The sequence below is a fragment of the Molossus molossus genome, unplaced genomic scaffold, assembly GCF_014108415.1.
Source record: "Molossus molossus isolate mMolMol1 unplaced genomic scaffold, mMolMol1.p scaffold_m16_p_4, whole genome shotgun sequence".
Taxonomy (NCBI): domain Eukaryota; kingdom Metazoa; phylum Chordata; class Mammalia; order Chiroptera; family Molossidae; genus Molossus; species Molossus molossus.
The window spans coordinates 66143645-66166477 of record NW_023425377.1 but is presented as its reverse complement, the minus strand read 5'-3'; the positions used below and the strand labels follow the sequence as shown (position 1 = coordinate 66166477).

The window sequence follows — 22833 nt, the reverse complement described above, 5'->3', positions numbered from 1 at the left end:
AGGCCTTTTTTGGTTCCATATGAACTTTTGAAGTAATTGTTCTAATTCTTTGAAGTATGCCGTTGGTATTTTGATGGGGATTGCGTTGAATCTATAGATTGCTTTGGGTAATATGGACATTTTAATGATGTTAATTCTCCCAATCCATGAACAGGGTATGTTCTTCCACTTTTTTACATCTTGCTCTATTTCATTTTTCAAAGATCTGTAGTTTTCTGCGAATAGGTCCTTTATCTCTTTGGTTAAGTTTATTCCTAGGTATCTTAATTTTTTTGCCGCAATGGTAAATGGGATTGTTTGCCTAGTTTCTCTTTCTGTGAGTTCATCATTGGTGTATAAGAATGCCATCGATTTCTTGACGTTAATTTTGTATCCTGCTACTTTGCCAAATTCATTTATTAAGTCTAGTAAGCTTTTGGTGGAGTCTTTGGGATTTTCTATGTACAGTATCATGTCATCTGCAAATAATGACACTTTCACTTCCTCCTTTCCAATTTGGATCCCTTTTATTTTTTCTTCCTGTCTGATTGCTGTGGCTAAGACTTCCAGTACTATGTTAAATAGGAGTGGCGAAAGTGGGCATCCTTGCCTTGTTCCTGTTCTTAAGGGAAATGCTTTTAGTTTTTGCCCATTGAGTATGATGTTGGCTGTAGGTCTTTCATATATGGCCTTTATTATGTCTAGGTATGATCCCTCAATTCCCACACTGGTGAGTGTTTTTATCAGAAATGGATGCTGGATTTTGTCAAAGGCTTTTTCAGCATCTATTGATATGATCATGTGGTTTTTATTCTTCAATTTATTTATGTGGTGTATCACATTTATGGATTTGCGAATATTGTACCAGCCTTGCATCCCTGGGATGAATCCCACCTGGTCATGGTGGATAATTTTTCTGGTGTATTGCTGGATTCGATTTGCTAGTATTTTGTTCAGGATTTTGGCATCTATGTTCATCAGGGATATTGGCCTGTAGTTTTCTTTCTTTGTTGTGTCTTTTTCTGGTTTTGGAATTAGAGTTATGCTGGCTTCATAAAACGAGTTTGGCAGTCTTCCTTCTTCTTGAATTTTTTGAAATAGTTTGAGGAGAATGGGTATTAGTTCTTCTTTGAATGTTCGGTAAAACTCCCCTGTGAAGCCATCTGGGCCTGGGCTTTTGTTTGCTGGAAGAGTCTTGATTACATCTTCAATTTCCTCTGTTGTTATTGGTCTGTTCAAGTTTTCAATCTCTATCTGATCCAATTTTGGGAGGCTATGTGTTTCTAAAAATTTGTCCATTTCGCTTAGATTTTCGAATTTGTTGCCGTATAATTTTTCATAGTAGTTGTTAACGATCTTTTGTATTTCTGTAGGGTCAGTTGTTACCTCTCCTGTTTCATTTCTGATTTTATGTATTTGGGTTCTCTCTCTTTGTTTCTTGGTGAGTCTAGCTAAGGGTCCATCAATCTTGTTTATCTTTTCAAAAAACCAGCTCTTTGTTTTATTGATCCTCTGGATTGTTTTTTTGGTCTCTATGTCGTTTATTTCTGCTCTGATCCTTACTATTTCTTTTCTTCTGCTTGCTCTGGGGTTTTCTTTTTGTTTACTCTCTAGTTCTTTAAGTTGTGAGGTTAGGTAGTCTATTAGAGATTTTTCTTCTTTTTGAGGTAGGCCTGTAGTGCTATAAACTTCCCTCTCAGAACTGCTTTTGCTGCATCCCATAGATTTTGTATTGTTGTGTCCTCATTTTCATTGGTTTCCAGGAAGTTTTTGATTTCTTCCTTGATTTCCTCGGTGACCCATTCATTGTTTAATAACATTCTATTTAGCTTCCATGTGTTAAAATGTCTTTGTATGTTCTTCTTGCAATTGATTTCTAGTTTCATACCATTGTGGTCTGAGAAGATGCTTGTTATAATTTCAATCTTCTTGAACTTGTAGAGACTTAGTTTGTGCCCTAACATGTGGTCTATCTTTGAGAATGTTCCATGTGCACTTGAGAAGAATGTGAATTCTGTAGTTTTGGGGTGTAGTTCTCTGTAGATATCTATTAAATCCATTTGGTCTAGTGCTTCATTTAGAGTCTCTGTTTCCTTGCTAATTTTTTGTCTAGAGGATCTATCCAGTGATGTGAGCGGGGTGTTGAAGTCCCCTGTTATGATTGTATTGCTATCGATTTCTCCTTTGAAGTCCTCCAGAAGATTTTTAATATATTTTGGTGCTCCTATATTGGGTGCATATATGTTTATCAATGTTATATCTTCCTGTTGGATAGATCCTTTCAATATTATGTAGTGGGCTTCTTTGTCTCTAGTTATGGCCTTCAATCTGAAGTCTATTTTATCAGATATCAGTATTGCTACCCCAGCTTTTTTTTCTTTTCCATTTGCTTGAAAGATTTTTTTCCATCCCTTCACTTTCAATCTGTGTGAGTCTTTTGTTGTGAGGTGGGTTTCTTGTAAACAGCATATAGATGAGTCTTGCTTTCTTATCCAATCAGCTACTCTGTGTCTTTTTATGGGAGCATTCAGTCCATTTACATTTAAGGTGGTTATTGATATGTACTTATTTATTGCCATTTTTGTTTAGTGTGGTTCTATTTTTCTTCCCATTTCTCCTGGTAATTACAGCAGTCCTTTTAACATTTCTTGCAGTGCTGGTTTGGTGCTAATGTACTCCCTTAGCCTTATTTTGTCTGGGAAGCTCTTTATTTGACCTTCTATTTTGAACGATAGCCTTGCTGGGTAGAGTAGTCTTGGATTCAGATCCTTGTTTTTCATGACCTTGATTACTTCATGCCATTCCCTTCGAGCCTGTAATGTTTCTTGTGAGAAGTCAGCTGAGAGCCTTATGGGGGTTCCTTTGTAGGTAACCTGTTGCTTATCTCTTGCTGCTTTTAGGATTCTCTCTTTGTCTTGAAATTTTGGCAGTTTGATTACTATGTGTCTTGGTGTGGGCCTGTTTGGGTTCTTCTTACTTGGGGCTCTCTGAGCTTCTTGAACTTGAATGCCTTCTTCCTTCACCAAATTAGGGAAGTTTTCTGTCACTATTTCTTTGAATATATTCTCTAGCCCTCGCTTACTTTCTTCTTCTTCAGGGACTCCTATGATACGAATATTATTACGTTTCCAGTTGTCCCACAATTCTCTTAAGCTCTCTTCTTGTTTCTTAATCTTTTTTTCCTTTTGGTTTTCTGATTGGTTGATTTCTTCTAGCCTGTCTTCTAATTCACTGATCCGGTCCTCAGCTTCCCCTACTCTGCTTTTTAGACCTTCCAGTGTGTTTTTCATTTCTGATATGTCATTCTTCATTTCTTCCTGTTGGTTTTTCATTTCCAGATGGTTTATTTTCAACATTTCTATGTCTTTACTCATGTTGCTCATGTCCTTACACATGCTGTTGAGCTTCCGCAACATCATGGCTCTAAATTCTAGTTCTGTTAACTTGCTTAACTGCACCTCATTTATTTCATCTTCTGTAGAGGTCTCTTGATCTTTCATTTGGCTTTTGTTTCTGTTTCTCACCATTTTGGTTATCACAGTGGGCTTTGGAGTCTGCCAAGTTTTCCCAGTGGGTGTTCGTGTTTTGCTGTTTGTGGCTCCCTCTCCTGGGTTTGGATGCACCAGGGAGGACCCACTTTAATCCCGCCAAGTCCCCTGTTCTCCGGGAGTCTGTGTGGCTCCAGCGGAGAGTTTAGCAGGCTATAGCGTTAGGAGGGCCCATGCAGGGTGGCAAGGGAGGTGGTGGGAATAATTTCCAGCCAAGTTCCCTGGTCCCGCCCAGTTCCCTGGGGGCCGTGAGTCCGTGGGCTTCAGCGGCTGCAGAGTTTCCAGGGCCGTGCACGGCGGGAAGGGAGGCGGTAGAATTAATTTTCCGCCACGTTCGCAGGTCCCACCGAGTTGCCTGGGGGCCAGGAGTCTGTGTGGCTTCAGCGGAGAGCCTAGCCTAGCCGGCTACAGGGTTTCCAGGCCGTGCGCGGCGGGGAGGGAGGCGGTAGACTTAATTTTCCGCTGCGTTCCCCGGTCCCACCGAGTTGCCTGGGGGCCAGGAGTCTGTGCGGCTTCAGCGGCTACAGGGCCTTGCACGGCAGGAGGGGAGGCAGTAGAATTAATTTTCCGTCTAGTTCCCCGGTCCCTCCGAGTTCCCTGGTCCCGCCCAGTTCCTTGGGGGCCAGGAGTCTGTGCGGCTCCAGCGGAGAGCCTAGCCTAGCCGGCTGCAGAGTTTCTAAGGCCGTGCACGGCAGGGGGGGAGGCGGTAGCGTTAACTCTCCACCGCGTTCCCCGGTCCCACCGAGTTGCCTGGGGTCTGCGAGTCTGTGCGGCTTCAGCAGAGAGCCTAGCCTAGCCGGCTGCGAGTCAGTGCGGCTTCAGCAGAGAGCCTAGCCTAGCCGCTACAGGGTTTCCAGGCCGGGCACAGTGGGAAGAAAGACGGTAGAGTTAACTTCCCCTCTAGTTCCCTGGCCCCTGCCCAGGCCGCTGCGGACCCTGGGCTCCTGGTCCCCACTCCCGTCCTCGCAAGCCTACCAGGACTGAGTGGGTGTTTCTGGTTAAGTGGTCCTCCAAGGTGTCCTTCAGCTGCCCTTTCCTGACGGTTTGCCTTTGTTTTCGTTGTAAATCCAGTTTGGTCTTGGGAGACGGTCTGGGTCCCTCCATTCACTTCGCCGCCATTTTCTCTCTGGACTCTATTTTTTACTTTTTGTTATCATTATTATTTTTAATCCTCACCTGAGGATATTCTTCCATTGATTTTCAGATAGCGTGGGAGGGAAGGAGGGTGAGAGAGAGAGACATCAATTGGTTGCCTCCTGCACAACCCTGACCAGGGCCATGGATCGAACCTGCAACCGAGGTACATGCCCTTGACTGGGAATCAAACTCATGACTCTTTGGTCCACAGGCTGATGCTCTAACCGCTGAGCCAAACCAGCAAGAGCATCCACTGACTTTTAGATAGAGTGGAAGGGAGGGAGGGAGAGAAGAAACATCAGTGTGAGAGAAAAACATCAATTGTTTGCCTCCTGCATGACCCTAACTGGGTCTGGGAATCGAGCCTGCAACCCAGGTACGTGCCCATAACCTGGAATCAAACTTATGACCCTTTGGTCTGTGAGCCAAACTGGCCAGGGCTAAAGCTAGTAGTTTTTTGCATGAGTCTTTACGGTTTTCTATGTACAGTATTATGTCATCTGTGAATAATGACAGTTTTTCCTATTCCTTTCTCACTTGGATGCCTTTTATTTTTTTCTTGTCTGGTTGCTGTAGCTGAGCCTTCTAGCGCTGTGATGTATAAGGGTGGTAAAAGTGGATATACCTGTCTTGTTCCTGTTCTTAAAGGAAACACTTTTAGTTTTTGCCCATTGAGTATTGTGTTGGCTGTAGATTTGTCGTATGTGGCCTTTATTATGTTGAGGTATGATCCTTCTATTTTCAGTTTCTTGAAAGTTTTTATCAAAAATGGGTGCTGGATGCCCTGGCCAGTTTGGCTCGGCAGTTAAGAGCATTAGCCCATGAACTGAAGGGTCAAGAGTTCAATTCCTGGTCAAGGGCACATACCTGGGTTGCAGGTTTTATCCTTGGCCCTGGTTGGGGTTGTGCGAGAGGTAGCCAGTCGATGCGTCTCTCTCACACTGATGTTTCTCTCTCTCTCTTTCCTCCTCCCTCCCTTCCAACACTATAAAAAAAAAACAATCAATGTAAAAGTATCTTTGGGTGAGGATTAACAACAACAACAACAACAACAAATAGTTGCTGGATTTTGTCGAATGCTTTTTCTGTATCTATTGATAATGGTCATATTATTTTATCTTTCATTTTGTTTGTGTGGTGTATCACATTTATTGATTTGTGAATATTGTACCAGCCTTGAATCTCTGGGGTAAATCCCACTTGGTCATGGTGAATAATCTTTTTAATATATTGCTGAATCCATTTTGCTAATATTTTGTTGAGGATTTTGGTATATATGTTCATCAAGGATATTGGCCTGTAATTTTCTTTTCTTTGTAGTATCTTTATTTGGTTTTGGAATTAGGATAATGCTGACCTTGTAAGAAGAGCTTGGACATCTTCCTTCCTCTTTAATTTTTTGGAGTAGTTTGAGAATATGTGTTAGTTCTTCTTTGAATGTTTGGTAAAACTCCCCTGTGAAGCTGTCTGGTCTAGGTCTTTTGTTTGCTGAGAGTTTTTAAATTACTACTTTAATTTCATTAGTTGTTATTGTTGTATTCAGGTTTTCTGATTCTTCCTGATTCAGTTTTGGAAGATTGTATGTTTCTAGGAATTTGTTCATTTTGCCTAGGTTATCCCATTTGTTGGCATAGAGTTGTTTATTTATTTGGGTCCTCTCTCTTTTTTTGATGAGTCTGGCTAGAGGTTCATCGATCTTGTTTATCTTTTCAAAGAATCAGTTCTTGGTTTCATTGATATTTTGTATTGTTTTTAGTCTATGTCATTTATTTCTGCTCTGATCTTTTGATTGGAGAATTTATCCATTTACATATAAGGTTATTAATTGGTACTTACTGCCATTTTTATTCTTTATGCCTATGTTTCTCTCTCTCTCTATATATATATATTTTTAATTGTTTTTATTTTTATTTTTTATCCTCACCCGAGGACAATTTTGCATTTATCTTCAGATAGAGTGGGAGGGAGAGAGGAGGGAGGAGAGAGAAAAACATCGATGTGAGAGAGACACATCAATGTGAGAGAGACACATCGACTGGTTGCCACCCACACAAACCCAACCGGGGCTGAGGACAAACCGCAACCAAGGTATGTGCCCTTAGCGGGGACTGAACCTGGAACTCTCTGGTTCGCAGGCCAACGCTCTAACCTCTGAGCCAAACCGGCCCAGGCTCTCTGTATATTTCTTTATTACAAAGACCCTTTGCAATGGTGGTTTGATGGTAAACTCCTTTAGCGTTTTTTTATTTTTAATGATAGCATTGCTGGATAGAGTACTATTGTTTTCAGATCCTGCTTTTCATTACCTTGAATAATTCATGCCATTCCCTTCTGGCCTGTAGTGTTTCAGTTGAGAAATCAGACAGAATCCTTATGGTAGCTCCTTTGTGGGTAACTAATTGCTTTTCTCTTGCTGCTTTTAAGATTCTCTCTTTGGCCTGGCTAGTGTGGCTCAGTGGATTGAGCGTCATCCCATGGACTGAGAGTTCCCTGTTCAGTTCCTAGTCAGGGCATATGCCCAAGTTGCAGGCTCTATCCCCAGTAGGGGGCATGCAGGAGGCAGCTGACTGATGTATCTCTCTCACATTGATGTTTCTATCTCTCCCTTTCTCTCTCTAAAAAAATCAATTAAAACATTTTTAAAAAAGATTCTCTCGCCCTGGCCGGTTTGGCTCAGCGGTTAGAGCATCGGCCTGTGGTCCAGAGAGACCAGGGTTCAGTTCCCGCTAAGGGCACGTACCTCGGTTGCAGTTTGTCCCCGGCCCTGGTTGGGTCGTGCTGGTGGCAACCACTCGACGTGTTCCTTTCACGTCGATGTTTCTTCTCTCTCTCTCTTCCTCTCTCTCCTTCCCACTCTATCTGAACAAAAAACGAAAAAAATGTCCTCAGGTGAGGATAAAAAAAAAAAGATTCTTTGTTTTTAGTCTTTAGCATTTTAATTATGATGTGTGTTGGCATGGGCCCCTTTGGGTTTTTCTTGCTTAGGACTCTCTGTCCTTCCTGAACCTGTATGACTTTTTCCATCACCAGGTTAGGGAAGTTTTTTGCCATTATTTCTTCAAAAGGTTTTCTATCCCTTGCTCATTTAGCTCTTCTTCTGATGAATTCTCTTGTTCTTTCATTTGAGGCTTGTTTCTTTGTTTCCCCATTTTTGCTGCCTGTTTGGGTGTGTGTCTATGTATTAGGTAGATCTGCTATGACTTCTGGTCTTGGTTGGGTGTCTTTATGTAGCAAGTGACCTGTGGGACTTAGTAGCATAGTCTCCCTCATCACCAGACCTGGGTGCTCTAATAATATCCTTTGTGTACATTGTGTGAGTCCTCCTGTTGTAATGGAGTCTTATTATTGGCCCATTCATGCCTGGGCTCGACCCTCAAGCTAGCTGTCTGTGAGGCTCAATCTCTAACACAGCCTGCAGGCTGCTGTGCTGGTGCTCACACAAAGCGGAATTTGTCTTGCCTCCGCTACCAATATCTATGTGGATATACTGCTTGTGAAGCTTATTGGATCCTGCTCTCTTGTTTTCTGAAGATGGCCACTGGGTTTATTGGTTTGGGGCTTCCTCAGAGTGTCTCCAATGTCTGACGCTGTCCATGACTGGCTCGAGTATCCTGTTTGGAATCAGTGATCCACAGCTTGTGGTTCCCTCTGCTGGGGCTGGGTGTGTGGAAAGGACCAAGTTGCACACCAAGTTTTACCCTTATTAGCTCTGGTCCCAGGAGCAGGTGAGGCAACAACTCAAAGCACCCAGAGAGCTACCTTTGCCTACAGGCTGATTGTAAATCTCAGTCACTAAATGAGCCTCAGGCTGTAGACTTCAGCCAGGGTTAAACTCACAGGGTGGGGTGAGAGGGTTTCTAATGGGTGGGGCTATTGCTTTTCCCCTAGGCTAAAGCTGCCAGGATGTAAAGGTCTGCCTGAGAAAGATGGCTTCTGCTGCTTGGGGGAATGACCCAGCTCAGGGATCCTGGTGGGTGTCTTCTCAGCTCTCTCCCCAGAGCCACCAACTCCAGACTCTCCTCACGCAGTTCTAGTTAACTCTGCCCTCCCTCTGCTGGGCCCAAGGTGAGTGGCTGCAAACGAAATTTAGAGCATTAGCCCTTTATGAGGGTGCCTGTGTTTCTAGCCAACTTTCCCTGATGAACAAAACCTCCAGTACTTTTCACTGCCAGATGTTATGTGGACATTTTTCCTAGTTCTGTTACTCTCGGCTGGGGAGCCGAGCTTGGAGTTTAGACTCCAGACTTCTAAGGGGGAACCCTCCTCAGCTGAGATATCCCTCCAGCACTTCAGCTGCTGCCTGTGGGAGCCCAGCCAACCCTCTCATGCCTCTGTACTTCCTACCAGTCTTGATGTGGGCTTCTCTTTATGTCCTTGGTTACAAGGGTTCTCTCCAACTAGTCTTCAGTTAGTTATTCAGGATGCTTTTTCTATATTTTAGTTGTAATTCCAGTTTGGTCCTGGGAGAAAGTCAATGTACAGTCGTCCCTCGCCACTTTGCGCTTCGACATTCGTGGCTACATGCTATAGCAGTTTTTTCAAATATAGTAGTTTTTTCAAATATAGTGTAGTTTTTTCAAATATAGTATAGTATAGTATTTGAAAAAACTGCGATACAGCGAAGCCGGGAAAGTTGGAGCCAAAGTGGCAAGGGATGACTGTATAAATAAAGAATCCTACTTCACGGAAATTCATTTATTGCGATGGAGTCTGGAACTGATTAACCGCGATAAACGAGGGCTGAGTGTAGCTTCCACTTAATCCACCACCATCTTGGGATGCCCCCAATAAGTAACGTTTATTAAGCTCTTACTCAATGCTAGATCCTGTTCTAAGTGCTTTTTAAGAATTAACTGGTTGAGTTTTCACTGTAGCCCCATGAGGTAGATTCTGTGTTTTCCCCTGTATCACCCATGAGGGAATTGAAGAACAAGATTAAGTGGAGGACTTGGGATTTAACTGCTCCTCTGTGTTGGCCCCATAATTTGTCCTCCTCCCCTCTGGAGTGTCTGCACAAATATAGAATATTCACATCCTGTGCCATCTCTGCAAAGAGGAGCATGGGCTACATTGGTCTGTTTCCCACAGAGCCCAAATTTGCACTTGGGTTTTTGCCACAATTCAGTACCATTGTCCTAGTATCCCTGTACCTTTGTCCTCCTAACACACTTTCTGTGTTGTGTGATTCTAGATTGGACCTGGGATCAAAAACAAGCACATTGTTTTAAAAGACCATATTAAGACAATTGAGCAATTTGATCAGGGACTGTTAGCTCTAGAGCTGTGCTCTTTAATATAGTAAACATTAGCGGTGGCTATTTACATTAAAATGAATTATAATTAAGTAAAACTACATGTTCAGTTCCTCATTTGCACTAGCTACATTTCAACTGTTTAATCCCTTGTGGACTGCACAGATACGTAACATTCTGTCATTGCACAAAGTTCCACTGGATGCATGGTCAGGTTCAGGTGTGAGGTTTTGGTAGGATGACTTCACAGGTGCATATCATTCTGGGCAGGAGACAGGTGGTGTTGGATTTTTCTTTTCTTTTTTTCTTTAATCCTCACCCAAGGATATTTTTTCATTTATCTTCAGATAGAGTTGGGGGGAGAGAAAGGGAGAGAGAAAGAAACATCGATGTGAGAGGGACACATCAACTGATTACCTCCTGCATGACCCCAACCAGGGCCTGGGACGACCTGCAACCGAGGTATATGCCCTTGGCCAGAATCGAACCCAGGACTCACTGGTCCAAGGGCCAATGCTCTACTGCTGAGTCAAACTGGACAGGCTGGATTTTTTTTAATGCTCACTTGTCTCATCTTTAGCTAGTGGGCGCCCCTTAGGGTTTGTTCCCAAGTTGTTTGATATAACTTCAATAGCTTTAGAAGCTTCATTGCATTCTGCTCTCACAAGATGCTCCCAGTTGCTCTGGCCTATTTCCTGCCCAGACCTGGAATCGGCCATTTCTCCAGGAGCCCTAGTTATGGTAGTTAGAGACCGCAGTTAGTGTTTGGAGTGCTTATTACTTCTGTGTTGTCATTTCCTCTAGGCATTTTCAGTTGGTGTAACTATAAAAGTGTATGGGGGTGTTTGTTTAAGGGAATATATATTATAAATTTGTATTGATATTTCAAGTTCAAATTTGGGAATTCTGAGTTTTTACTTCATTTTCTTAAGTTAGAATCTCTTTTCTTTTATGCTGCTACGTAATGACATAAACCTTACTACTTATTTGCTACATCTATAATAGTTTCAGAATAACATTAATAATATTTCTAACAACATGATTACTGAAAACTGTTGAAGTTTTTTTTTTGTATTTTATACTATCCTTAGTATATATCTCAATAAGAATGTATGGTCATATTACTGTGTTTTAAAATCACATGAAGTGGTCTGATCACTGCAGAAACACTCTTAGATTTGTGGGCTTCATTTTGTTCTTGCTTTTTAAGGGTTGCTTTTATTTTTATTTTGGTTTATATTGATTTATTAGTTTTTTTAATTTAGGCTTTCTTTTTGCTTATTTACGCTATTAGTTTTATTTTAAATTTTTATTAATATAACACTATATTACTATAACATAACATTGCCTAATTATATGATTACATGCAAGCATAAGGATATAATAAAATAACATGTATAGTTATAACAGTATATTTTATAATATACATTATAATCATATTACATATGGTTATATTAATATATAACTGTGTTATAATACTATTTTACTATTTTATATAATATGGCAGTCCTTTAACATAATATTAAGCTATTATTTTACCCTTATTGTTATTACATTTTATTATAAGGACATACATATGTTAACATTCCCCCTTTTTAAAAAAAATTCTTTTTTTCTTTATTGATTTTAGAGAGGAAGGGAGAGGGAGAGAGAGATAGAAACATCAATGAGAGAGAACATCAATTGGCCGCTTCCTGCATACCCTCCCACTGGGGATCAGGCCCACAACCTGGGCATGTGCCCTGACTGGGAATTGAACCGATGACCTCTTGGTACACGGATCCACTCTCAACCACTGAGCCACACCAGCTGGGCCATTCCCTCTTTCTTTAAAAACGTTTTTTAAAAATCCTCACCCAAGAATATTTTTCTATTTATCTTCAGATAGAGTGGAAGGGAGAAAGAGAGAGAGACAGAAAAATATCTGTGTGAGAGAGAAACATCGATTGGTTGCCTCTCACATGACCTCGACTAGGGCCGGGGACCGAACCACAACCAAGGTATGTGCCCTTGACCAGGATTGAACCCATGAGTCTTTGGTCCATGGGCCAACTCTTTTTTTTTTTTTTTTTTTATCCTCACCCGAGGACATTTTTCCATTTTTTGTACAGATAGAGTGGGAGGGAGAGAGAGGAAGGGAGAGAGAGAGAGAAACATCGACGTGAAGGGACACATCGAATGGCTGCCACCCGCACGACCAACCAGGGCCGGGGACAAACTGCAACCGAAGTACGTGCCCTTAGCGGGAACCGAACCCGGGTCTCTCCGGACCACAGGCCGACGCTCTAACCGCTGAGTCAAACCGGCCAGGGCATGGGCCAACTCTCTAACTGCTGAGCCAAACTATCCAGGGCTAAAATTTTTTTTTTTGTTAATCCTCATCTGAGGATATTTTTCCATTTTTATTTTCAGACAGAGTAGGGGGTGGGGAGAAACATTGATGTGAGAAAGACACATTGACTGGTTGCCTCCCACGTGACCCCTACCAGGGCCAGGGACTGAAACGCAACCAAGGTACGTGCCCTTGACTGGAACTGAACCCATGACCCTTTGGTCCATGGGCTGGCGCTCTAACTGCTGAGCCAAACCATTCAGGGCTAAAATAAATATATTTTATATATATATATATTTATTTATTTATTTATTTATTTATTTATTTATTTAATCCTCCCCTGAGGACATTTATTCGTTCTTTGTTAGAGTGGGAGGGAGAGAGAGGAAGAGAGAGAGAGAGAAACATCAACATGAAAGGGACACATCGAGTGGCTGCCACCCGCACGAGCCAACCAAGGGCGGAGGACAAACTGCAGCAGAGGTGCATGCCTTTAGTGGGAACTGAACCCAGGTCTCTAAGGGTTCAGTTCCAAACCGGCCAGGGCTAAAATATATATTTTTTAATCCTCACCCAAGGACATGTTTCTTATTGATTTTAGAGAGAGAGGAAGGGAAAGGGAGAGAGAGAAAGAGGGAAACTTTGATGTGTGAGAGAACCATTGATTGGTTGCCTTCCATTCACTTCCCAGCCTGAAGATGCTAACCAAGATTGAACCCACAGCCTGGGTATGTGCCCTGACTGGGAATTTAATCCGAGACCCTCCAGTGCGTGGGATGACACACCAACTAACTGAGCCACATCAGCATGGGCAACGTTTCCTCTTTCTTGTAAAGTATAGTAAGCTACCTGCCCTCTTCTGCAATTTTAGATGCTCTAGGGATGTTGGGATATCACCCTATCCTGCGATCCACATTGTAAAAATTTTTCCAGGGTGTTCAAACGGCTCCAGCTCCGGTATGTGCTCCTTAAATGGTGGCCAGGCTCCCAAATGCCCTCTTGCCCTCAACAAAGCTTTCTTCTCACCTTAACTTCTCAGCTCAGGAGCATCTGTTGGCTGCCTGCAGCCCATGAGGAAAGGATTAAGATGGCCTCCAAGCGCATCACCCAGGAGACCTTTGATGCAGCTGTTCATGAGAACATCAAGGAGTTCGAGATGGGGCCAGAGGAGGCAGTGAAAGAGGCTGTGGAGCAGTTTGAATCACAAGGTATGGTGGTATGGCTCTGTTTCAGCGCTGGTCCAGCTCTTTGTCTGACATTCCCTTCCCTTCCACCGCTCTAAACGTGTGAGAGTGCTGCCTTGCTGTGGCCCCATCTTACCTGACATGGCAGCCCTGGGCCCTGTACCCTCTCCACGGTCTGATCTGGGCAGGCTGGCTACCTGCTCCCACCTTGCTGGCGCCCACCCTCTACTTGTCCCAGACCTTACCCAGACATCTGCAGGGCTGGATTCTTCGAAGTGGGTCTCATTTTAATTGTCACTTATGTGAAGGGGCTTTTCCTGCCCATGTCCCAAGAAACACGACCACCTGCTTCTCTGCTCCACCAGTACCCTGGCTTGAGCTCAAGAAGGCATAACAGAATGTCTGTCACCTACCTGTAGAAACAGGTGTCATGCTCAAATCAGGCTGTGGAGGGAAGTGGTTAAAAAGGTATTGCTTGGCCCTGGCCGCTTTGGCTCAGCCGTTAGAGTGTTGGCCTGTGGTCCAGAGAGACCCGGGTTCTGTTCCTACTAAGGACGTGTGTCTCAGTTGCAGTTTGTCCCCGGCCCTGGTTGGTCATGCGGGTCGCAGCCACTCGATGTGTCCCTTTCATGTCGATGTTTCTCTCTCTCTCTCTCTTCCTCTCTCTCCCTCCCACTCTATCTGAACAAAAAATGGGAAAATATCCTTAGGTGAGGATAAAAAATAAGGTATTGTTTGTAGTGGAATGGGCAGAGTTAGGAGACCCTGTAGGCCACTGTAGGGACCTCTCCCAGCCCAGGACAGGTCATAGCAGGGGATGAGGGTCATCTGACCAAGGTAGAGTAAGAGAGCTGGGAATGAATACCCAACTCCCGATCAAGAGTCAAACCCAGTGAGATACCAGAGGGCAAGGGAGTCTAGGTATTCAGACTCAGAGATCAGAGGCTGATGTCCTGGGCACAGAGTGCAATGTAGATACTGGGCAGGTGCTGGAGGGGTACCCAGAAGTATCCTGCACAGTGGTGGCTTCCTTAGGAAGTGCCAATGAAGGCAGGAATATAGCCACGGTGATAGATAATAGGAGCCCCAAGGGAGAAGGCTGTAGGATCTCCTTGCCTCTCAGCCCACCAGGCAGAATATGCCTCTTACTGTAGTGATGGTGGGCAGCCTCACTACTGCTCTGCTCCCATTGGTTGGACAGGGCTGAGGAGCAAAGATCTCCCCTCCCCTCCACCCCACACCTCCATGTGGACATGGCTGCTAAGTCTGGCTTGGGTAGAGAGGGGCTGGGGTGGGGACCTGGGTAGATCCCAGAAGTCTTCCTGAGTGGGTGGTACCAGCAGAAGGGACATGAGGTGTGACCCTGGCAGACTCACAGGGATGATGGCTGTCACTTGTTTCCTGACTCCTCCACCTCCCTACAGGGGTCGAATTGAGCAACATTATAAAGATGGCACCAAAAGTCTCTGCAGATGGACTCCAGGAGCCCACACACAACATCCTGCAGGTAGGAGGGGAAGGCCCAGGTGGGCAGGGCTGACCTTACATGTGTGTTTCCATATATGTCACCTTGTAATGGTCTGTCAGGGGCATTTTTTTCTCTGGTTCCCAGGTGGCAGATACAGGCTCTGAAGGTCAGGGCCTGCCTAGCATTTGCAGGTGGGCCTGAGTTTGCAGCTAGGGCTCCCTGAGTCCATGTCTGAAGGTCTCATGGGGGTGGACAGCATTCAGGGTTTTCCCTGGTATTAGGGGCCTTGGAGTAGAGGACACCATGGAGGAGCCTCTCACTGGCTTTCTGACCACTGAATTTGGTCAGAGAGCGAGTGATCATACTAAGGCTGTCACCTATTGAGTACTGACTATTTTCTGGCACATTACGACCTTTCTCCTTGGTACTTAAACTGGCTTGTAGAGTCAGCAGTGTTGTCCCTGAATTACTGGTGGGGAAACGGAGGCTCAGAGCTTGCTTTGGCTCTCTAGTGACCCAAACTTGCTCACAGAGTTTAGGTCCTTTTCTTAAGGTCATCCATCATACAGTGGGAAGTTGTTGTAAAACAGAAGAAGGTTCTAGTGTTTATTGAGAACAGACTGTGGACTCATTCTGTGCAAAGTGCTTTCTTTTTGCTATCTCAGTTATTCTCCCAAAGACACCTGTAAGGTTGGGATTATTATCCCCATTTTGCAGATGGTGAAATTGAGATCCAAAGAGAATAAAATGACTTTCCTGGCAGCAAGGGAGTGTAGTGATAAAAGAAGTTGGAGGAGACAGCCCTGGGTGTGATCCCAGCTCTGACTAAGGCAAGGTGCTTACATCTCCCTTCCTCAGAGTCCTCATCATCTGCTGCCTTATAGAGGTTTTGTGAAAATCATCCTATTGTTGTGTTCTTTTGACTTCCTTTGCTAGTAAGGATGAATGTATTTTAAAATGAGCTTGTCTTCTGGCAATGTTTCTACTGGATGGTTTATCTTTTTTCTTATTGATTTGTAGATGCCCTTTATATATGAAGGGTTTCAGTAACTGATCTCTAGCAGTCATTGAGTACTTCTGAAGTGCTCAGCATTGTGCTAAATGCTTAAAGCTCAATCTGTGATTAGCCATTTTGCTGATCAGGAATCTGAGGCATCCCAAGAATAAATGATTCACCTATGGTCATGGCTAGTGAGGGACAGAGCTGGGACCCAGATCCAGGTGCCTCTCCTACAGAAGCCAAGCTCAGAGAATGGCTTGGAGGTCTTCTACCAGCAGTATGGAAAACTCGTTTGTTTACATCCTTTGCTCTTTTAGTCTTCTTAATTTCACTTTTAAATTTTTATTCTTCAGCCCTGGCCGGTTTGGCTCAGCGGTTGGAGCGTTGGCCTGCGGACCAGAGAGTCCCGGGTTCGGTTCCTGCTAAGGGCACGTACCAAAAAAAATAAATAAATAAAATAAAATAAATTTTTATTCTTCATTACAGAAGAAGAATGTTAATATGTTCTTGGTGTTAAAAAGTCAAGCAATACTCAAGCATTTATAGTAAAATCTGAAAGTCCCTTTCCTATACATCCTAGCATCCTCTTTCTCACCCTTCCCTGGGGGTGGTGCCACCCACATTGGGGTTTGCATCTCTCAGCCTTGGTTCTCACCTTGCAACTGAACCAAAACCTTCTCACATGCCATGGCACCATTGAATTCTGCTTGTATTTTGTGGTTCTGATGCATGAAAAACGCTTATCTGTGGAGGGAGAAAAAGTTAACTTTGTAATGCATTTTGAAATGACTCTGCTAGAGTTATGAAGTTTGTTACCAACAGACTTGTAGAAATAAAAACAAGATGAAAGCTTGGAACTCTCCGAGTAGAAAGTGAGCCTTGCTAGTTTTTGTTTTGTTTTTTTGGTATGTGCCCCTAGAGGGAACTGAACCTGGGACTCTTTGGTCTGCAGGCCGATGCTACAACTGCTGAGCCAAACCGGGTGAGCCTGGCTAGTTTTATATGTGGGAAATTACAGAATAAAAGCTGTCAGTCACAGAGAGAATGACCCCATGGTTGGTGGACAAAGCCCTATCACCATGTTGAGTTGTCACGGGTGGAACACAGCAGCCTCTGCCACCTCCACATTAGCATCTGTCCTCTGCTCAGCCAGCCTGCAGAGTGTTGGGGTTGCAGGCAGCACCTAGGAACCATAAAGATAATCCCCTTAGCCAGCTGACTCAGAGACTGAGTGTTATGATAAGATCAGGACAAAAGATTTCCCATAAATTTAATGGATATCAATGTGCAAATATTGGTCATTTTCATTTCTTCTGTTTTTGTTTTTGTTTTGTTTTTTTGTGGTAAAATATACAAAACATAAAATCTTCCAAATTAACCATTTCTTTTTTTTTTTAAATCCTCACCCAAGCATATTTTTTTATTTTTCTTCAGACAGAATGAGAGGATGGGGGAGAGAGAGAAACATCGACATGTTGTGAGAGGGACACATCGACTGGCTGCCTCACACACGACCCTGAGCAGGGCCAGGGATGAACTGCAACCGAGGTAAATGCCCTAAACCGATATTGAACCCGTGACTCATTGGTCCTTGTGCCAGCGCTCTAATCACTGAGCTGAACCGGCTTAACCATTTCTAAGTACACAGTTCAGTGGCATTAAGTACATTCACATCATTGTGCAACCATCACCACCATCCATGTCCAGAAATCCTTTATCTTCCCAAACTGAAACTGTCCCTTTAAACACTAACTCCCCATTTCCTCCACCTCCAGCTGTTGGCACTCACCATTCTACTTTCTGTCTCTGTGAATCTGACTACTTTTGGAACTTCGTGTAAGTGGGATTTTTGCAGTATTTGTCCTTTTGTGTCTAGCTTATTTCACAGAGCATAATGTCAAGTTTATCTATGTTGTAGCATGTGTCAGAATTTCCTTCTTTTTTATGGCTATATAATATTCCATTGTATGGATGGACCACATTTTTTAAATTTATCCATCCATTGATGGACACTTGAGTTGTTTACACTTTTTGGCTATTTTTGAATAATGCTGCTATGAACATGGATATACAAACATGTCTTCAAGATCCTGCTTTAAATTCTTTTGAGTGTAGCTCCACTGGTGTGGCTCAGTTGGTTGAGAGTTGTTCCATGCACCAGGAGGTCACTGGCTTGGTTCCCAGTCATGGCACATGCCCAGGTTGCCCGCATGATCCCTAGTAGTGGGCATGCAGGAGGCAGCCAGTTGATGTTTCTATCTCTCCCTCTCCCTTCCTCTCTTCCAAAAATCAATTTAAAAACAACAACATATAAATTGAGTGTATACCCAGAAGTGGGATTGCTGAATCATATGGTAATTCTATAGTTAAATTAAAAAAAAAAAAAAGAGTTTTAATTGATTTTTGGAGAGAGAGGAAGGGAGAGGGAGAGAGAAAGGGGAAGAAACATACATGTGAGAACAAAACATTGATTTGACTGCACCCTGCATGCCCCTTACCAAGGATCAAGCCTGGCAACTGGGCATGTGCCCTGAGTGGGAACCAAACTGGTGACCTCCTGGTGCATGGAATGACTCTCAACCAACTGAGCCACATTGGCCAAGGCATGTACTTAATTTTTTGAGGAGCCACTAGACTATTTTCCAAAGCAGCTACACCTATACAAGGGCTGCAATTCTCCACATTCTTGCCAACACTTGTTATTTTCTGTTTTCTTTCTTTTTTTTAGAATTATGGCTCTTGCAAGACAACTCAAATTTTACTCATGGTACAAAAGTATTTAATAGGCGCCACATCAGTACAGAAAACATAGCCTGTAGCTTATTTTTTAAAACCATAACAGCCAAGTGAAAAGTCAATACGGATTCTTATTTTTCCTTTAAAAACACCTAAAGTCCACATTGGGAATTGAACTATGTTTTTTCTGTCTGGAGATGTGACAGTCTTGTTTTCTGGTCAGTAATGTTCTATCAGACATTGTGTTAAGCCAGTGTACTAAATCAAAGCAGATAGATGAGCAGTAAAGTTGTTTTCTATAGAACACTGTCTTGGTAAGAAGATTTTGATAGGAAGAAGGAATTGCAGACCCTCTACCCCAACAAACTGATGTATACAGAAAAAGTTTAAGTAAACCTGCACAAACACTTAATATGATATAGTAAAAGGAGAAAATAATACCTTTAGCCTACTTTCAGCATAAGCACACATTCACTGGTGCCCAGTAAAATAGGAGCACCGACATTGAAAGCATTTTCACTTTCATAGCACTGACAACTAAAAACACACACAGCATATAATACAGTTCGATTCCCAGTCAGGGCACATGCCCGGGTTGCAAGTTCACTCCTAGTAGGAGGTGTGCAGAAGGCAGCCAATTGATGTTTCTATCTCTCCCTTCTTCTCTCTTTAAAAAAAAATAAAATAAAAAGGTGTAAAAGAGAGTTCTAGAAACAGTGGGACTACATCGGGACCAGCAGAAGACATAATGATACAGGGACTGCAAATGTAAGACTAGTATTTACGCCCTGACCGGTTTGGCTCAGCGGTTAGAGCATCGACCTGCGGTCCGGAGAAACCCGGGTTCGGTTCCCGCTAAGGGCACGTACTTCGGTTGCAGTTTGTCCCCGGCCCTGGTCGGTCATGCGGGTGGCAGCCACTCGATGTGTCCCTTCACGTCAGTGTTTCTCTCTCTCTCTCCCTTCCTCTCTCCCCCTCCCACTCTATCTGTACAAAAAATGGAAAAATGTCCTCGGGTGAGGATAAAAAAATAAATAAATAAATATTATAAAAAAAAAAAAAAAAAGACTAGTATTTACTTTAACATGTAGCTTTTAGGTAAAAGACATCTCTTTCAGTTGATTCCTACAGCTGAGACTCACTGTGACAGTAGGAGTTCCAGAAATTTCAAGACAAGTTGCTGGCTTGATTAACATCCTAGATAAATGCTCCCAAACAGTAAAAACCCCATTGAGGCTGAAGGACTGAAATTTTTGTGTGGACACACAAGCATGTATGCTGGGTTGAATGTGGACTTACTCCAGAGGAGTCCGACTTAGGGAGTAGTACTAGCGTTACTGAACACAAAGTTTTTCGGAAGAAACAGGTCTCAGGAGGGCCAGGTAATTTTTTTTAACCCATCAATACTTGATGTTAATGAAGAATTGCAGAACAGGGCCAGTCTCTCCAAGATCTATTCTTCCGTCATTAGCTGATGTCTCTCCCAATGCACTAGGCAGCTAATGTCCAAAATAATCTCATTGCCTAGAGCTGGGACCTAATGCTGCAGATTTTTCTGGGAAGCTGGCATAGAGGATGGTTTGCACAGTGAAGTTACCAGTAAACCACTGCTTAAGTCCAGTTCCCAGCTTTCTTTTTTTTTATCCTCACCAGAGGACATTTTTCCATTTTTGTTCAGACAGAGTAGGAGAGAGAGAGAGAGGGAGAGAGAGAGAGAGAAAGAAACATCGACGTGAAAGGGACACATCGAGTGGCTGCCTCCCGCACAATTCCAACCAGGGCCAGGGACGAATTGCAACTGAGGTACGTGCCCTTGACCGGAATCGAACCCGTGACTCATTGGTTTGCAGGCTGATGCTCTATCCGCTGAGCCAAATCGGCCAGGGCTCCTGGCTTTCTTTTTATGCTCTGTAGTCCAGAAATATTTCTTTTAAAGTCAGAAAATTGGTAAACGTGAGCAGTATATCGAATATGTCACCAGCCAATTCATCTTTATGGTGTTGTAAAGTTGTTTTGAAGGCTGCCATGTTAAATCCAGGAATTCATTCCAGCAGCCGTTCTTCAATATACTTTTCTACCAAAGAAATATATTCATTTAAAATAGGCTTGTAGGTGAGTTTATTCTTTTCAGTGTCTTCAAACTTACTGGTAGTACTTGTCCATGAAATTTCTCGTAACTGGAACTTGTCATCCATAACATACTCTAAATATCCAAGCACAGCATCAAATTCTGCATCAGAGGCAGAAGAGGAAGACAGCACAAAGCTCTTCTTTGCAGGGGTAGGGAATCTTTTTTCTGCCAAGGACCATTTGGATATTTATAACATCATTTGAGGGCCATACAAAATTATCAGCTTAAACACTAGCCTGCTATATTTGGTCAGGCCAATTTGGTGAGGCATGTGATGTTATGCTAAGAGAAATTAACCTCTGCAACCACCCTGTGCAGGCAAATAGGCCTGCAGTCCCAGGCCCAACCTCTTCTCTACAGAGCCCCAACTGGCATCGGGGAGGCCTTGCTGCCGAGGCCACAGCTGGGCCTCCGCCACCTCCGCATCCACCCTGTGCAGGCAAATAGGCCTGCAGCCCAGGCCCAACCTCTGTTCTCTACAGAGCCCCAACTGGCATCAGGGAGGCCTTGCTGCTGAGGCCACAGCTGGGTCACAGCCCAGCCAAGTGCAGCCCTGGGCCTCTGCCCAGCCAGGCCTCTGCATGAGTCTTTGCAGCCACTTCAAGGGCCTGGGGCGGTTAGGCAGCTATTGACCTCTCAGCACCTTGCCCACCTCTTTTTTGTTGTTTTGATAGTAGCCATTCTGTAGGGTTTGATGGTATCTCATGGTTCTGATTTGCATTTCCCTGGTAATTAGTGCTGTGGAGTGGAGCACCTTTTAAGTCACTGCTCTGGTTTTAACTTCTTAATATTCTGTTTTGTTATAATATATACTCAGTTAAGTCCACAAATCGGTTGACTGACAGGCACCCTTGCCTTTCAGGACAGCTGAACAAAATCAAAGCCCTTTGGGCTGATGGTGTCTGTAGAACTGTGTTCACTGGATGGTGTACAAATGATTTCAGAAACTCCAGGGGCATGCGTTTGTCTTTTTTAAAACTTATTGGGGTTACATTGGTTAATAAAATCAATAGGTTTAAGGTGTATAGTTCTATTATACATCATCTGTATATTGTATTGTGTGTTTACCACCCAAGTCACATCTCTCCTTGATCTTCTCCTGCCTCCACCCACCCCCATTTCCCTCTGGTAATGACCATATGGTTTGTCTGTCTATGAGGGGTTTTTTTTTATTGTTGTTTTTTACTTTATTCCTTCACCTTTTTCCCTTTTTAAAAAAATATTATTTAATTATTTATTTTTCATTTTGGTTGATCCTCACCCAAGGATATTTTTCCATGATTTTTTTTTTTTTAGATAGAATGGAAGGGAGGGACGCGGGGGGGGGGGGGGGGAGAAAGAGAAAGAGAAACATCAATGTGAGAGACACATCAGTTGGTTGCCTCCTGCATGACCCTGACCAGAGCCAGGAATCAAACCTGCAACCCAGGTATGTGCCTTTGACCAGGAATCGAACCCTTCAGTCGGTGGACTGACACCCTAACCACTGAGCCTGACATGCCAGGGCCCTTCACCTTTTTTTTTCTTTTTTTTTTTTTTTTTATCCTCACCCGAGGACATTTTTCCATTTTTTGTTCAGACAGAGCAGGAGGAGAGAGAGAGAGAAACATCGATGTGAAGGGACACATCGAGTGGCTGCCACCTGCACGACCAACCAGGGCCGGGGACAAACTGCAACCGAGGTACGTGCCCTTAGCAGGAACCGAACCCAGGTCTCTCTGTACCACAGGCCGACGCTCCAACCACTGAGCCAAACTGGCCAGGGCCCCTTCACCTTTTTCACCCAGCTCCCTTACTTCATCCTGTCTGTTTCTATTTTGTTTGTTAGTTTATTTTGTTCATTAGATTCCGCATATAAGTGATATCATATGGTATTAGTCTTTCTCTGATTGACTTAATTTCACTTAGCATAATACTCCTTAGGTCCATCCATACTGTTGCAAAAGGTAAGATTTCCTTCTTTTTATGGCTGAGTAGTATTCCATTGTACAGCTTTTTTAAAAATATGGGGGTTTTTTAATTGATTTTAGAGAGAGAGGAAGGGAGAGGGATAGAGAGTTAAAAAC

At 43.4% G+C, this 22833-nt stretch overlaps 1 protein-coding gene across 4 annotated transcripts in view; it reads left to right on the top strand.

Moving 5' to 3' along the window:
- Positions 1-22833, top strand: part of ARMC6 (armadillo repeat containing 6) — a 39515-nt gene that overhangs the window by 9386 nt on the left and 7296 nt on the right. For 2 of the 4 annotated variants that reach the window (XM_036241102.1, XM_036241100.1), the window contains exons 1-4: positions 8557-8729; positions 12940-13083; positions 13288-13456; positions 14857-14939. In XM_036241102.1, coding sequence (XP_036096995.1) covers positions 13336-13456; positions 14857-14939 — 204 coding nt within the window. In that variant the 5' untranslated portion in view covers positions 8557-8729; positions 12940-13083; positions 13288-13335. Of the gene's footprint in view, positions 1-8556; positions 8730-12939; positions 13084-13287; positions 13457-14856; positions 14940-22833 lie in introns of those variants that run through there. The other 2 variants (XM_036241101.1, XM_036241103.1) reach the window with 2 other exon arrangements.